This window comes from Danio aesculapii, chromosome 3, assembly GCF_903798145.1.
Source record: "Danio aesculapii chromosome 3, fDanAes4.1, whole genome shotgun sequence".
In the NCBI taxonomy this organism is placed as follows: domain Eukaryota; kingdom Metazoa; phylum Chordata; class Actinopteri; order Cypriniformes; family Danionidae; genus Danio; species Danio aesculapii.
This window is the reverse complement of record NC_079437.1, coordinates 4,484,919-4,503,537: the sequence shown is the minus strand read 5'-3', so window position 1 is coordinate 4,503,537 and position 18,619 is coordinate 4,484,919. Positions and strand designations below refer to the sequence as shown.

The 18,619-nt window shown below is 34.6% G+C and overlaps 1 protein-coding gene across 1 annotated transcript in view; it reads right to left on the bottom strand.

Moving 5' to 3' along the window:
• mcoln1b (mucolipin TRP cation channel 1b) overlaps window positions 1-18,619 on the bottom strand; it is a 37,331-nt gene that overhangs the window by 11,920 nt on the left and 6,792 nt on the right. The window contains exons 3-10 of the mRNA XM_056449903.1: window positions 16,764-16,931; window positions 10,151-10,307; window positions 9,288-9,366; window positions 9,021-9,117; window positions 3,853-3,952; window positions 2,902-3,008; window positions 871-1,020; window positions 201-302 (exon numbers count right to left, since the gene is read on the bottom strand). Of these exons, the coding sequence (XP_056305878.1) occupies window positions 201-302; window positions 871-1,020; window positions 2,902-3,008; window positions 3,853-3,952; window positions 9,021-9,117; window positions 9,288-9,366; window positions 10,151-10,307; window positions 16,764-16,931 (960 nt within the window). The remainder of the gene's footprint in view (window positions 1-200; window positions 303-870; window positions 1,021-2,901; window positions 3,009-3,852; window positions 3,953-9,020; window positions 9,118-9,287; window positions 9,367-10,150; window positions 10,308-16,763; window positions 16,932-18,619) is intronic.

Here is an 18,619-nt window from a genome sequence, read left to right as displayed (position 1 = left end):
ACTGAACTTAAACACTGAAAACTGAACTACACTGTTCCTATTTACTGTGACCTTTTATGTGAAGCTGCTTTGACACGATCTACATTGTAAAAGCGCTATACAAATAAAGGTGAATTGAATTGAAATGAATTCAAGTCTTGTGATTTGGAGATATCGGCAAGAAACAAACATTTGTTAAAAACGAAACAATCAGAACTCACGTTATATTTCTGAAAAAAGCTGAAGTATCGAATGACCCCGACCCACACCAGCAGAGTGGACGTTCCCATCAGGATGCTGCAGACGTCATACGATGACAGATTCTACATCACAAACACAACCATCAGCTCAGATCTCACACCATACCCGGCAACCCTCCCATTATTCCCGAGATTCCCCTGTAATTTACAATTCTATCCTGCTATCATCCATGTTTAGTATTTTCCAGTACTTTTATTTTGAATGTATAATATCCTTCTTTAAAAAGTAACATTAACATAGAGTTGATCTCAAATGTGATAAAATTGCAAGAGCTGGTCAAGAGAATTATACTTTCATTTTATTTTGGCTTGAAAACACTTTGAAATTAATATGAAAACGCTTGCATTCGCTTCCTTTCCATTAAAGCCATGCATTGTCGCCCTTTCACGGGCTTTGGGTGTGTGTTTAAACAGACAGATACACATCCAAATATTTAAACATGTCCATCTTGGTGTATTTTATTTTTAACACAACTAATTTCAGCTGTTTACTCTTAAAAAAACGTTGTAAATGAAAATAATCCTTCATTGTAGATCTGTGCAGTCTTAAATTGACACCTCTGTTATCCTGTATTTTTACAGCCCAGTGTTGGCAGGTATGCCTCGCACGCAGACTGAAACTGTGCGTCACCTTGGTCTCGATGGCGATCTTGATGAAGGAGGCGATGATGGTGAGGACGTCACTGATGATGAGCAGCAGATACCAGCCGTTGATGAACTCCAGACGGTCACCCAGACTCACCGAACGACCCAGAGACACTCGGAAATAACAAGCCAGCTCCTGCCAACACAGATGAACATTCAATTAAAGTATAATGGTCTAGTTTTCCCCCGTAATATTCACTGCAGCAGCATCTATTTTCTCAACATGTCTAAAATAGTTGGTTTAAGGATACGGTCTTTCTAAACCCTGACTTTCAGAGAACTTACTCTGCTCTGATTGGTCAGACATCTTGTCTCTACTCTAATTGGTCAGATAGACCTACTCTGTGCCAATTGGCCAAATGGCCCAAATCTGCTCTGATTGGTCAGATGGCATGCCTCTGCTCTCTCTGATTGGTTAAATTGCTCGATTCGGCTTTGATTGGTTAGACAGAATGACTCTGCTCTAATTGGTCATATAGCCCTACTCTAATCTGTGCATATTATTCAAATGGCTGCATCATGCTCTGATTGGTCAGATGGCCCTATGCTGAGTTTATTGGTCAGATGACCATAATCTACTCTGATTGGTCAGATAGCCGAACTACTCTCAATTAGTCAGATAGTTTGACTACTCTGATTGGTCAGATAGCAAGTCTTCACTTTGATTGGTCAGATAGTTTGACTCAGCCCTGATTGGTCTAATAGTTTGAGTCTACTCTAATTGGTCAGATAGTTTGACTATGCTCTGATTGGTCAGATAGTTTGACTCTGCTCTGATTGGTCAGATAGCTGGTCTCTAATCTATTGGTCAGATAGCCCTACTCTGATTGGTCAGATAGTTTGACTCTGCACTAATTGGTCAGATAGCCCTACTCTACTCTAATTGGTCAGATAGCCCTACTCTACTCTAATTGGTCAGATAGCCCTACTCTACTTTGATTGGTCAGATAGCCCTACTCTACTCAGATTGGTCAGATAGCCCTACACTACTTTGATTGGTCAGATAGCTCTACTCTGATTGGTCAGATAGCCCTACTCTACTCTGATTGGTCAGATAGCCCTACTCTACTTTGATTGGTCAGATAGCCCTACTCTACTCTGATTAGTCAGATAGCCCTACTCTACTTTGATTGGTCAGATAGCCCTACTCTACTCTGATTGGTCAGATAGCCCTACTCTACTCTGATTGGTCAGATAGCCCTACTCTACTCTGATTGGTCAGATAGCCCTACTCTACTCTGATTGGTCAGATAGCCCTACTCTACTCTGATTGGTCAGATAGCCCTACTCTACTCTGATTGGTCAGATAGCCCTTATCAACTCCGATTGGTCAGATAGCCCAACTCTACTTTGATTGGTCAGATAGCCCTACTCTACTTTGATTGGTCATATAGCTTTAGTCTACTCTGATTGGTCAGATAGCCCTACTCTACTCTGATTGGTCAGATAGCCCTACTCTACTTTGATTGGTCAGATAGCCCTACTCTACTCTGATTGGTCAAATTGCCCTACTCTACTCTGATTGGTCAGATTGCCCTACTCTACTCTGATTGGTCAAATTGCCCTACTCTACTCTGATTGGTCAGATTGCCCTACTCTACTCTGACTGGTCAGATATCCCTACTCTGCTGTAATTGGTCAGATAGTTTGACTCTGCACTGACTAGCCAGATAGCTGGTTTCTGCTCTGTTTGGTCAGATGACCCTACAATGCTCTAAATAGTCAGATATCTTGCCTCTGCTCTGATTGGTCAGTTAGCTAAACTTGGATTTGTCAGATGGCCAGTAAAGGTGGAGTCAGTAAAGGTGGAGGTGAAGTGTTCTCAAATGCTGATAAATTTTCAACAAAATAAGAGTTTTTGTCAAAATACATTGGTTATTAGTTTAAAACACTGCTTTACCACCATGGTACAGTCAAAACTACAATTGTTTTAACTTATAAACAATTAATATTATATCATTTCTTAAAAACAAATTACATGTTTATAAACCATTCTCTAATTAGGATCTCCATTTACGTGTTGTAGCATGATTCCTTTGAGGATAGAGCGTCCACAAAGCACAAGAGAGAGACCGCAGACCACCGCCACTAACACATCGAACGCCACTCGTGCGTAACTGTCTCCTGCACACACACATACACAGATTTCATAAGTGAGCTCATTTATACTGAATTCAGGACAATTCAATTAAGTTAATTCAATAACATGTTAATTCAAGCTCAACTATAAAACACAACATCACTGTTTACTAGGTGAAAACACAGATTCCTGTTAGCGTCACAAAAAAACATACACTTAATTCTAAATAGTTACACATGAATCCTAAAATGTAGATTGTTTTTATTTACTTATTATTTATTTTATCACTACTATCATGTCATTTGTTTTAATGGGTTTCCATTTAAGGTAAACATCACAAATGCTTTGGCAATTAGGGCTTCACAATATTGAAAATCTGACATTGCGTTATTTTGTTTTGCTGCGATATATACATTGCAATATGAATATAATTAGCACTAATTGGAAAGGTTTCATTCACTTAGATCGATCAGGATGATCAAGTCTTTTTATATGCAGTGCATCTGCATAAATATAATAAATTACAAGCACATAAATCAGACAGAGCAAAATAAAAGTTAAATAAACAGCGTTTTTTTTGGTTTTCCGGAGAGTCTAACAGTACACAAATACAAAAAAATTAACAAATCAAACTTAAAATAACTAATAAATAATTTTACACAATAATATAAAAATTATACTTTAATCTTTAATATATAACCTAATCTTGCGACGTGTCTATTGCAGATACACACATTGCGATATTGACGTTTAAACTATATATTGTTCAACTCTATTTACAATAAATAAAGCAAGTTTAAACTGAATTGAATACAGAGAGAGAACGAGCTCAGCTTTATCAGGATCCCACATTTACAGACAGACAGGACCGTTTGCGTGCTCTCTCACCGTGTCCAGACACATTGGGGTCTCTGCACTCTTTAATGAACGCCTCGTTGAGCAAACTCAGCTTCACTTTCCCACTGTGAGCCTTATTATCAAACAGGATCTGACAGACACACAGAGAGAGTAACATATCAAATAAAATACACACAACCATTCAAAAGTTTTCAATCTTCAACATCACTTTAAACCTTTCAAAAAAAGTCTCTTCTGCTCACCAAAGCATTTTGTTTTTGAATGCCGTAAAAAATAGAGTAAATTTATATTATTTAAAAAAATATCTTTCACAAAGATGCAATTATTAGAGTGCAGTAACAACACTGTAATCTTTATATTATAAAGTTATATTATAGTCTATTGTTTTTAATAAATAGTTTTGTTAAAGATCACCTATTTTACCCATTTTTTTAAGATTTAAGATAAGTCTCTTGTGTCTCCGGCAGTGGTGTAAAGTAACTAATTACAAATACTCAAATTACTGTAACTGAGTAGTTTTTCTCAATAATTGTAGTTTTAATAATGTGTACTTTTACTTATCCTTGAGTACATTTTTAGTGCTGTATCGAAGGTAAATCTCATCATAATGAACTACTTCAAGACATGGGCGATTTATAATTGCAGCAAACTGTTTGGAAGTATTCAAAGCATCCAAGAAGATGTCCAACATCTTTACACGCACTGACCCAGAGACTGTTTAGATGCATGTCACTGATGGGAAGATGATGTATGTTTACTGTATGATGACCGAAATGGCCTTAAACACCCAGCAGGCACAAGAGACATCAACATGACGTCAGACTGACGTTGTACCCCAACGTCATGGGGACGTTGCATTTTGTTTGGAAATGACGAGTTGACGTCAGAACTCAACGTCAGGCCAACGTCAACGTCCAACCTAAAATCAACCAAATATCAACGTCTAATGATGTAACAGCTTGATGTTATGTGGACGTTACCACTATTGACATTCATCAGACGTTGGATTCTGGTTGCCATACCTGATAAATCAATGTCAGTATTTAACGTCAGTTTGATGTTGATTTTAGGTGTTGGGTCGACGTTGGATTTTGGTTACTTTCTAACAACCTAAAATCGACCAAATATCAACGTCATTTGACGTCATTATTGGACATCAAAATAACATCGTCCTTAGACACTGGCTAGATGTTGAATTTTGGTCACCTGACATCACAACCTAAATCTAAGCTAATAATAACGTCTTATGATGTTGTGTGCCTGCTGGGCAATAACTAGATGCACTACAGAATGTTACGTTTATACACATCCACAAATTACATGTAAACGCATCAGTTTTTAACAGCGTAATACTCACTACTCTTGAGTACTTTTAAAAGGGCTACTTTTTACTCATACTTTGAGTAATATTTACAACAGATATTTTTTACGTTACTTGCACTACATTTTTAGGCTTTTACTTGAGTATGATTTTTCAGTACTCTTCACACCACTGGTCTCCAGAATGTGTCTGTAAAGTTTTAGCTCAAAACACCCATCAGACTATTTATTATACCTTTCAGAATATTGAAATTTACTGCTCTGAACACTATTGCAGCTGTTTTTGTTCCCTGTGTTAGCAGGCTGTGTCAGATAAACAGCACAGTGACTGACATGAAGGAAGCAGATCTCATGTAACGTTTGTGAGAAAAACAACAGTAAGAACTTTCCCAATGATTATTTGATGTTTTTGTTGTGGACATGCACACAGACACACGTGTCACACATGTGTCAGGATACAGGTTAATATCCACTGCTGTATGGATATCTGTTATGTTAATGTAAAAAAATAAACCTGATTTAATGTCCACAAACCGGGACTGAAGCGTCTTCTTTTATAATTGTACAGATATGCGGCTGTGGTGATGAATTACAGCGATTTTAATGTCTTTATCACACACATGAACTGTTTTAAAAATGTTTTAAACTTGTAAAACTCATTCCTGATCACATTTGATGATGATTGATGATCACAGAGCGCTCAACAGATCTTTCAATCCTGGTTGCTTTGTGCACGTACTGTCTTGTGGATATGATTATACGCGCTACTATGAAGACATGTTAATATGCTGTAAATCAATTTGGTGGGCGGGGAAACCGGCCTCAAAACAGGAGCGATTTGTATCCTATTTTAACATCAGGAAATTTAAAATAGAAACTTATTGTCTGTATATCACACCAATATGACTGTGGACATACTATACCTACACACAGTTCTGTCCGAACAGCTTACAAAAGATAATTATTCATCATAGGTGCCCTTTAAAACATCATTTATTCTTAATTCATCATTCCTTCAGTTTTTTAAATAAAATTTTCAGATGTTTGATGGTCAATTACGTTTTTGTTCATTATCAATGCTGAAAACAGTTGTGCTGCATATTTTGAAGAAAATGTGATGCATAAAAAAGAAAATATTTTATTTATCACACATTATGTGAAAGACATTTATAGTTGTAAACAATTTGTTCTACCAATAAAACGTACTTTTATATTCATACATGTTTGTGTATGTTTATGTGCATTTATTTGTACTCTATATTACATACAGTATACTACATATTTTTGTGGTTTCATTCTATATACAGTCACCTTGTATTATTTAAGAAATACTGTATGTTGTATAACACTCATCATTTTTTTTTAAACTATTTTTCCTTCACTCTCAATGCTGAATTTGTAGATGATTGTTGAGTTGACCTTGTGTTCAGTGTATTATATTAGTACTGTTTAGATCAGGCATGGGCAAACTCGACCCTCGAGGGCCGGTGTCCCTGCAGAGTTTTGCTCCAACACTAATCAAACACACCTGAACACCCTAATTAGTGTCTTCAGGATCACTAGAATGCTACAAGCAGGTGTGTTTGATTAGGGTTGGTGCAAAACTATGCAGGGACACCGGCCCTCGAGGATCGAGTTTGCCCATCTCTGGTTTAGATATTATAATGAGTCATGAGTAGGCCCACACAGAATCTGCGCGTGCAGACTTCCGCAGATTTTTAGCCCATAAATGTGTGTAAATCTATATTTATTCAGTTTTTAAATTAATTACAGTAATATTATTGACTAATGTGAAAATGTTCATCTGATTTATGTACAATGCAGTTTGTACAGTAATATTTTTTGTCTTTTAGTAGATACATTATATGAGAGACTTGCTTTGTTTACCAAATAAAGTGAATCTATTTGAATTTGCATTTTAAGCATTAAATAAAAGTTAAAAAGATATAATTTTTTTATTTCATATATTAAGGTTTTAGTTAAAATACTCCTAAAATAATTCTGCAGAAATCCGCAGATTTTTAGCAAAATTCTCCGCAGAAATAGCAAAAAACGTCCGCAGATTCCGTCTGGCCCTAGTAATGCGACCATAGTGTTCAAAAGAAACTCCACACACACGATCTCTGTTACCATGATGAAGGGAAGTGTTTGCTGAAATGCGCAGGCATGGTTTTAAAGGTGCTGTATGTCAGTTTTTGACTCTTCTAAAGCATAAAAACACCATAATATGTTTGCAGATATTTAAGAAACATGAGTGAACATTCTTGTTTATCTGAAAAACAATGCTAGTCAGATATTCTGCTTTGAAAATGTGCGTTACGTGCTGGAACGCCAGATTCCAATTATATTGTGGCACCCTGGGTTGCATTGTTGGAAAACAGCGTATTTCATTCATTCATTCATGAATGCTGTCAGAGCATGCGTCCGTCTGAAATGCGACCTCTGGTGGACAGTAGCAGACTCTGAAATGAGACGCAGATTCAGAGTTCCTCATGATGTTATTAATTAGCAAATAATATAAATAATCCGAGCGTAAACATTAGGTGAGCAGGTTTACATTGTAACCGCATGTCCAAACAACATGCTACATGATGAGATTTGCAGTGATGAGCAATTTGGCTGTTTGCACCAGAGACAGCCATTCACAAAACACACTGCACTCCAACAAAATGGTAAAGTTTATAATGTAATTAATACATATTAAAGCTCTTTAACATTATTAAATGTAGATGCTGAATCACTGATGTGTGTTGATTTACATTATTTCACAGTTCTAAATTTTAATCCCAAACGGTTTATTTTATTTTGCAGATCTGAGCTGAACTATCTGCTGCTGCATTCAGTAGTATGGCAATAAATGTCATGTAAATGGCATTCAAACTCACATTATTAGGATTTAACACTGAATAAAGCACATGAGGTGTACCTGAGCTGATCATTGTCAGTTTTCTGTTGTTCAGCTGTGAGAAATAGAATATGGAGAATAGAATATGTAGAAAACTTGTGTGCCATAGCTTTTGTTTAGAACACGACTTAAATCAGCCTTTAGGGTCAATCATCAGACTCGGCCCTGTTAGTCCTCAATCTGGCAACCTGCGCTTGAGTTTGTTTTGATTCAAGAATGCAATACCTAGTTAAACCACTGGGTGTCAAACTTACATACTGCACCTTTAAGGAATAGTCATGTCAATAAAAGCTTTTTAATATTTTTCCACATTTTTCGAGTCCCTTGCACTTACACAAACTGCAGTGACACATTAATTAAGCTACCCCTGAGCACTTTTGTTTGATTTTGTACATTTATATTTATCAAAGAATGCTGAATAATAAAATACCTTATGGTTTCCATAGATGAATAAAGCAGACTCGGCCCTGTTAGTCCTCAATCTGGCAACCTGCGCTTGAGTTTGTTTTGATCCAGGAATGCAATACCAAGTTAAACCACAGTGCAGTTAAATCACTGGGTGTCAAACTTACATACTGCACCTTTAAAGAATAGTCATGTCAATAAAGGCTTTTTAATATTTTTCGAGTGCCTTGGACTTACTTTTGCTGTTTATTCTGATGAATCCCTTACATAAACTGCGCCGACACATTAATTAAGCTACCCCTGAGCACTTTTGTTTGATTTTGTACATTTATATTCATCATAGAATGCTGAATAATAAAACACCTTATGGTTTCCATTGATGTATTAAGCGGCACAAATGTGTTCAGCATTGGAAATGCATGTTTCTGAAGCTAATCTGCATATTTTAGGGTTAATAAATGTTGCATTGGGTGAGACTTAAAAAAATATTAAAGTCTTCATTTATTAAATGATTTCTTTAAATACTAGCTTTCGGTTGTGTGAAATCTGCAGTGTAATCTGTGCGTACAGTGATGGAGAAGGTGTAGCAGTCGGGAATCTCATTGTTTATAATGGTCTGGATGTTTATGGCCTTCAGCTGGAACTGGATGGTCACGTTTACCAGCCTGTGCAGAGACAGAAAGACACTCAGAGAGGAAGTTGAGCAATGATTTCATAAGACAAACTGCACTGTTAAACAGATCAGAATCTGAAAAGAGTTGTTTGTGTTTGTGTGGGTTTACCGAGCTAATTTTACTTTCCAATTTAGCCAGGATAATACGCGTGTGAGACTTACTTCTGAAAATTGAGGGTGATGTTCGGGTAGAGGTCTTGTACTGGAGATGATGGATCAGGAGGATTTACTCCAACACAGTCTAAACCAACACACAATAACAGAACAAACATCATTAACACACTCTGAATCACTCAATCATTATCACTGATCATTCAAACAGACTTTGTTTGTTTACTGGAATATTTCACAATCTGAAATATTGTTATAGCTCTTTTTAACTCTCTTATCTTCATATATATTAAGCTGCTTTGACACAATCTACCAGTCAGTGTTGTGACTTGATTTAAAGGGGAGCTATCATGCAAAAAAATCGCTTTTATAATGGGTTTAAACACAGTTGTGTGTGAATATAACCAGCTTCTAATGATAAAAGATGTATTAATTGTATTGTTTATAATTAGTCTTGATCAAAACAGTCTGCAGAAACACTTTGATTGACATTCTCCCTTTGTATGTGTCATCAAGTGGGGAAAGCCCCGCCCACTAGTGACATAATCTCTCCCTCATTAGCAAAGGACATTAGTCTTGTTTTTGAATCTGCCACTATGCTGACACACAGGCATTTGTAGCTCCGCCCTCTTTTGAAAAGAGCACAATCTCATTTACATTTAAAGCAAATGAGATTGCCTAAGACGGTCAAGCCTAAAAGGGTCAGTTTCAGAGAGTTATAACACATTATTAGTGTGGTATTTTGAGCTGAAACTTCACACACACACTGTAGCAATATCAGAGACTTATTTTACATCTTGTAAAAAGGGGCGTAATAGGTACCCTTTAAATGTCGGCTTGCTGTTCAAAAGAGAATGAACTGGTTTGTGTGATATTGAATAGTACAGTGTTTTTTTTGTATGTTTTTAGCCCACCAGTGATAACATGAGGGTCGATGTCAAACGTGTCGTTAACTGGGTCGATAGTGCCTTTCTTGAAGTAGCGCTGACATAGGTAGAGGGCGCTGCTGTTCGGACCCACACCTGGAACATACGCGTACCTGCCGACAGACGTCTGGGACAGAATCAGATACTGAAAGAGAAAGAGAGAGTCAAATGTTAAAGTCCCCAAGAAATCAAAACTAACCATATTCATTTTGTTTGCCCTTGTAATCTTTAACTGCAATCCGTAAATGCACTTCCTGTTTGTTTTCAGTTAAATTCTCAGATTAGGTCAGTCTGAGGTATTGGGTGTGGCTAATATATTTAATCACGCCCCTCCAGCTGTCAGTTTTGTCATCAAACAGGAATGGTGAGGAGGAGGAGTCTGTTAGGGTGTAATAACTCTCCCCAAACCCTTTTCCCCATCTTTTTGAATGAAATGCCTACTTTACTACATCCAATCAGCTCGCTATAGAAAAAACAAGCCACGCCCACTGTTTTCTCATTTAATTTTTCGTTTTTTCTAAGAACTGAGTCACAATAGGAAAAAAATAAGGGTTGCAGCTTTCGATTTATAGGGACTTTAAGTCTAATAATATAATAAGAGCAAATTTTACTCAAGCTGACAGGATAGTGGTTTGGTTTTTTGGCTTCTAACAAAGTTAAAAACAAGAACCTTAAAATAAAACAATTATTGCACCACATTCAGTTTCTGTACTTTACAGTGGTGCATTTTTACACAGTCAAATTGTGTAATGTGACGTTTATCAAACATAAGTCCTGAGTTTCAGTACACACTTACACAGTCAAATTTAAACATATGCTGATTGTGCACTGCAAAAAAGCTTTTCTTACTTGGAGTTTTAGTCTTGTTTCTAGTCCAAATGTATACAATTTCTTAAAATCAAGAAGCTTTTTCTAGACAAGTAAAAATATTGTCTTATTTTCAGAAATAACATGTCAAAATGAAGTGAGTTTTTTTCTCAAAACAAGCAAAAGAGTGTGCTAATGGGGTCAGCAATTTAACCCAATTTCAAAGCAAAAACAAGATTATTTTGCTTGTTTTAGTGAAAACGCACTTATTTTTAAACGATTATTTCTGAAAACAAGACAATATTTGTAGCTTGTTTAGAAAATGCTTCTTGATTTAATTTTTAAAAAAATATTTGGACTAGAAACAAGACAAAAATATCCAAGTAAGAAAAGCTTTTTTTTGCAGTGTGGTGAGCATCAAAGGGATTATTCATTCATTCATTCATTCAATCATTCATTCATTCATTCATTCATTCATTCATTCATTCATTCATTCAATCAATTATTCATTCAATCATTCATTCATTTATTCATTTTCCTTCAGCTTAGTCCCTTATTTATCAGGGATCGCCACAGCTTAATGTTTACACAGTGGATGCCCTTCCAGCTGCGACCCAGTACTGGGAAACACCCATACACACTCATTCTCACACACACATACATTACGGCTAATTTAGTTCATCCAATTCCCCTATAGCGCATGTGCTTGGTCTGTGGGGGAAACCGGAGCACCCGGAGGACACGGGGAGAACATGCAAACTCCACACAGAAATGCCAACTGGCCCAGCCGGGACTCGAACCAGCGACCTTCTTGCTGTGAGGCAACAGTGTCAACCACTGAGCCACCCTAAGAGGATTATAGTTTTACATTTTAATAGAATTTAATGGAAAATAAAATGTGCTACATTTTTGAAAAAGCAACTTGGATAGTCTCGGAAATCAAAAAGCGACTGGTTACATAACTCTTATGTTATATTAGGTTGTTTTCATCCACTCTGGGGTGATTTTGGTTCCTAATTTGACCACAACTTTCTCTGTGTTTCAGCAAATGGACTGATTTTTGGTGATAAATCTTATTTTGACATAAATGCTTTTACCAAAACCCAACAACACACTCTGGGCGATTTGACTACCCTTTCGTTATTTTAGGGGTTCCTTTTGCCCCATTGACTTCCATTATAATCACATTTTTGATTGCAAAACCATGACAGCATGTAAAGAGATGACAAAGTAAATAAAAGATAAAAAAAATGTAACAAAAAATTTAAACTGTGCTCAAGACTGTGATTAAGAGTAAAAATAAATCCAGTCCACAATTAAGTTCTATATAGAAAAGAAGTCATTTGGTGCGTTTTTAATCACTAAAATCAGTGACATCATGAACTTAACATTACAGAGTCAAAATACTGTTTTTTAATATGTTAATCAGGTTTCAGCTAATTTATTTTAAGTTACACAAAGATTAACTAAACATTTTTTGTCAGTTTGATTATGTAAGTTGAGATGACTTGAAAAGCTCATTTGACTCATCTGAGAAATTGAAGGCAGCCAGAATAGTTTTTACTGTGTGTGCAGAAAGAATCAAGATTGTAGATAAAATTGCTGATTTGAGAAATGAATGGTAAAGCACACTAACAAAACTAGTTTAAAAAATGATGACTCTCATCCTCAACATAAAAAACTTAATTTTCCTCCTTCTAGACGGAGGGTTTTAGTAATAAGGTATAAAACACTGATATAAAGATGATTTTATTCAATATATTAGAGTTTTCCAACATATATATACACATATATATATATATATATATATATATATATATATATATATATATATATATATATATATATATATATATATATTAAGGGTGTCACGATTTCGATTTTTCGATTTCGATTTTCGATTCCGCCCCTATGTCACGTCAGCAGCAGCTTGACTTGCCAAGCGGAAAAAAACTCACGCATGCGCGTCAACCTAACAGCTACAACAGCCTCGAGACAGCATGGCAACTGCAGACGCAGGAGACCCATCGAAAGAAATTGAACCCCCTCCTCTTTCACTGAAGTCGCCAAAAACACAGTTTGCAAGCTCTGCAATGTGCATATACCACATTATTCCACCGGCAGCACGACTAACATGGCCGGGCATCTCCGCAGGCACCACAAAAACATAGATGTATCTGTTAAACCGACAAGTGCAACACAAACTACTCTCCCGTCTTCATTTGGAATAAAACTTCCAAGCAACTCAACACGTGCAAAGGCAATTACAAGCGCGATAGGAGTATTTATAGCCGCGCGACCTTATTCAGTGATAGAAAACTCTGGTTTTTAGCATTTAATTAACGTGCTAGAACCGCGCTACGAAATGCCATGTAGAACGCATCTCACAGCTACGGTGATGCCCACCATGTACAATAATGTGAAGCAGAACGTTATTAAAGGTCTTAGCAGTGCACATTTAGTGTACATTCAGTGAACAAAGGTCAGATGTTATTATATTGCATATACGTCTTAAAATGGCATAGCTTGTGCTTTAAAAAATTTTTTTGTTATAAATCGAGAATCGAATCGAATCGTGACTTTAGAATTGAAAACGTAATCGAATCGAGGATTTGAAGAATCGTGACACCCCTAATATATATATATATATATATATATATATATATATATATATATATATATATATATATATATATATATATATATATATATATATAATATAATATGTTACTGTTATTTGTTGTGTTCATTTCTTAAGTGTTTTTATTTTTATGTTGTGTGTCAAGGATGGTTGCCACAGTCATTTTATTGCAAAACATATTCACCTTTGGGTATGAATATAGTAAAGCAACCTAAAACAGCATGAACGATCACTTTTCTTCATTTGCTGTTCAGAGTTTTGACACTGAGGTCAATGTTTCAACACTTATCTGATGTGAAAGTGTTGCTAAGATCCTGTTTAACCAACAATTACTGCAACAACAGCTTGATCAACACTGTAACGATCGACACGGCGTCTTTGGGTACTTAAATATTTCTTAGCTTTATTATGGAAGTCTATTTTGCTTACCAAGAAAGCATTTATTTGACTGATCAAAAACACAGTAGAACTGCACAATTATTACCATTGTAAATGCCTGTTTTCAATGTGAATCTATTTTATAAAAAATGAAATGGAAGTCTTCAGTGTTATATGCACTATTAAAAATAGTTCTAATTTGCTCACTTGACGACATTAAAACTTTTCTGATTACTATCATCATTGATGAAAACAGTTGTGCTGCTTCATATTTTTGAGAAAACTAATAGATTTTACTTTTAAGGACTTTTGATGAATAGAAAGGTTTGAGGTTTTTTTTACTTTAATGCATAGCAGTACTGAGATTCACTTTACAGAAAATACTTTGATAAACTGAATGCCAAAAATAAAATAATTATTCAAAACGCATTCAACAAAAACTACTTCAAGTACATAAATATATACCCATGAACAAACAATATATAAGGATGCCACTTTAAAGAAATGTTCCATTTGTTAGTTGGTTAATGCATTTGCTAACATAAACAATTAGTAATACATTTATTATAGCATTTATTCATCTTTGTTAACATTAGTTAATGTTATAAAGCTAGTTCCTGTTAACTCAAGGTCTATTAACTAATGTTAAAAAGCACAACGTTGAAAATTAATCATGCATTAGTAAATGTTAACGAACTATGATTTGAAAAATGTTATATATACATATATACAGTTATAGTCAGATTTATTAGCCCCACTTTGATTTATTTATTTATTTATATATATATATATATATATATATATATATATATATATATATATATATATATATATATATATATATATATATATATATATATATATATATATATATATATATATATATATATATATATATATATATATATATATATATATATATATATAATATTTCCCAAATGATGTTTAACAGATTGAGGAAATTTTCACAGTATGTCTGATAATATTTTTTCTTCTGGAGAAAGTCTTATTTGTTTTATTTCATCTAGAATAAAAGCAATTTTTCAATTTTTTAAAAGCCATTTTTGGGACAAAATTATTAGCCTAAAGTATTTTTTCCCCGATAGTCTACAGAACAAACCATCATTATATATAATAACTTGCCTAATTACCCTAACCTGCCTAGTTAACCTAATTAACCTAGTTAAGCCTTTAAATGTCACTTTAAGCTGTATAGAAGTGTCTTGAAGAATGTCTAGTCAAATATTATTTACTGTCATCATGACAAAGATAAAATAAATCAGTTATTAGAAATGAGTTATTAAAACTATTATGATTAGAAATGTGTTGAAAAAAATCTTCTCTCCGTTAAACAGAAATTGGTAAAAAAAATAATAAATAGGGGCGCTAATAATTCTGACTTCAACTGTGTGTATATATATATATATATATAAATGGCTATTAGTAAATATTTGGTTTTTGGTTATATACACCAACACACAACCAAATAAATATGCTAAAAACTGCAGACTGTCAGCTTTAATTTGAGGGTATTTACATCCAAATCAGGTGAACGCTGAAGGAATTACAACAGTTTGCATACGTGCCTCTCACTTGTTAAGGGACCAAAAGTAATTGAACAGAATAATAAACATAAATCAACATTTATATATATATATATACATATAACATACAGTTGAAGTCAGAATTATTAGCCCCCCTTTGAATTTTTTTCTCTTTTTTTAAATATTTCCCAAATGTTTAACAGAGCAAGAAAATTTTCAAATTATGTCTGATAATGTTTTTTTTTCTGGAGAAAGTCTTATTTGTTTTATTTCGGCTAGAATAAAAGCAGTTTTCAATTTTTTAAAAGCCATTTTAAGGACAAAATTATTAGCCCCTTTAGGCTATTTTTTTCCCGATAGTCTACAGAACAAACTATCCTTATAAAATAACTTGCCTAATTACCCTAACCTGCCTAGTTAACCTAATTACCCTAGTAAAGCCTTTAAATGTCACTTTAAGCTGTACAGAACTGTCTTGAAGAATATCTAGTCAAATTTACTGTCATCATGACGAAGATAAAATAAATCAGTTATTAGAAATGAGTTAATAAAATTATTATAATTAGAAATGTGCTGAAAAAAAAATCTGCTCACCGTTAAACAGAAATTGGGGAAAAAAATAAACAGGGGGGCTAATAATTCTGACTTCAACTGTATATAAACATATACACACATTTACGCCTAAAAATAAAATGAAATAAATAACGTACAAAATCTAGTTAAAAAAAATGGCTAAACATCACGATTGTTTTTATTAAGTAGTCTAATAGAAACATTTATTGCTAACCGAAATAGTTTGTGACATTATAAATGCCTGTCTGTTGCTTTTGATCATTGAAATGGACACGCAAAAATCATAATTCTGTCATCATTACATTAAGGGTGAGTAACCTTGTTCAAAACCTATTTCAGCTACTTTTTTCTGTTGAATACAAAAGAAGATAGTTTTCAAAAATGCAGGTAGCATTGTGATTTATTTATCTGCTATAGCAACAAACATTTTTCAAAATCTCTTCTTTCTATCTTTGTTTGTTCAACCACATGATGGATCATTTTCATTTTAGTTTGAACTATCCCTTTAATGCATCCTTGCTGAAATAAAAGCATTTACTTAATTTATTTCAGATAAAACACATCTCACAGACCCTGAAGTGTTTTCAGCATTACCATGTTATCACTGATATTAACCAAACAGAGAAAGATGATCTGATCTCCACTGCTGGAGCAGTACCTGATCTATGGCGTATCGGATGTGCTCATGGACCTGTTTCTGCGTGTGGAGGCACAGCGGCTCCTGCGAATCCTCCACATAGTCTCTGAGGAACAGATGCTTGAAGGAGTCTGTGTTCTCCTCCTTAAACGCCACTACCATCTGATTACTGAGCCCGAACATCACCAGCTGACACACACACACAGCAGAACAAGAGTTTAATACATGCAGTGATACATGAGAAAGAAACAATGTGCAATAAAAGGCTTGGTAACACTTCACTTGAAGGGGTGTCCTTAAGACTGTCATGAAACCTTTGTAATCAGATGAGAATGAGGTTTGATCTTTGATGCATGCTTATGACAACTGTTATAAAGTGTCGTTTGCTCAGTTTAAATGCAAAAGTGACATTGTTTGTTATGACAACTTGACATAAACCAATACATCTTAACATGTTTTTGTCTTTGCCATGACAACTTGACATTACCAAGACAACAGAACTCGTCATAAATCTGTCATAAACATGATTCACATATTTTAAGTTAAGAGAAAACGGACTGAGTGAACATTTAAACGTATCTTTATGCCAATTCTGGTAATCTGACTAAACTGTAAAATGTAAAGATGTACCCTATGTGTCTAAACACTCTTTGAGGTTACTATACAGGGTTCAACGCTAAGGATTTTTTCTAATGGCCCGATCGGGCCAGTGGTTCCGATTTTTACTTGCCCTGCCAAAATTTTCACTGGCCCCACCTAAAAAGAGGAAGTTAATAGCTAATTCTTAGCCCCATTTGGTATTTTAAATTATGTTTCAAAAGCAAAAATACAAATTCTACATTTATTAAATGTAAAAAAAAAAAATGTTAAATTGTTAAATATTTATTAAAATTTTAAATAACTGCTCTCTTATTGTATGTAGTTTCAAATAAAATTATTATTCCAGACATTATTGCTTTTATTACTGTTACCATTAATAACATTAATATTAATATTAATGATAACAACAACAATAATTAATATTAGTGATTTCTGAAGGATCATGTGACTGAAGACTGGAGTAATGAAGCTGAAAACTCATCTTTAAAATCACTGAAATGAATGAGTAAATTAAATAATAAACAGTTATTTTATAGTGCAACATTTTACAATTTTGCTGTATTTGATGAAATAAATGCAGCCTTGGTGGGCAGAAGAAGCTTATTTTAACATATTTAGCAATCATACTGACCCTAAGCTTTTGACCAGTTGTGTATAAAATATTTTATATGTGAAAATGTGTACTTTAATTTTGACACCCCACAGACATCATCACCAAATATAAATCAGAGAGGTCAGACATTCTCATGCAGAGCCTCATTTCTGCTGTCAGGTTTTGTAAAAATCTATCTATCTATCTATTTTTTTTCTATCTATCTATTGAATTAATCAATATATTAAAGAAACGCTGGCTAGAATCTGCATTATAGGCTTAAATTATAGAGAGAAATAACAGATGAACCGAAACTGCATCAGATCACGAAGCAGATCAATGTTGATCTTTCTTTCGAGCTGTCAGTGCGGAAATGAACAAAACAATAGGCCTAATACAACATAATATAAGATTAAAATATGGAAAAATGATCAGATGGTAACTTCGGATAACGGATAAACAGCTCTCGGTAATATTTTTAGCATGCTTTCACTTTCGTATTAGACATGAAACACACATTTACCGGTAGGAATGACATCTCGCCCTACTTATCATTCTCTCATCATATAGCTGTATATGTGGATATTACACAATCATAATACACTGTGATATAGCCTGGGTCGGTAGTTCGTTGCATTGTTTTGTTTTCTCACTACAATCGATCCGTTCAATCGAGCAGAGACCA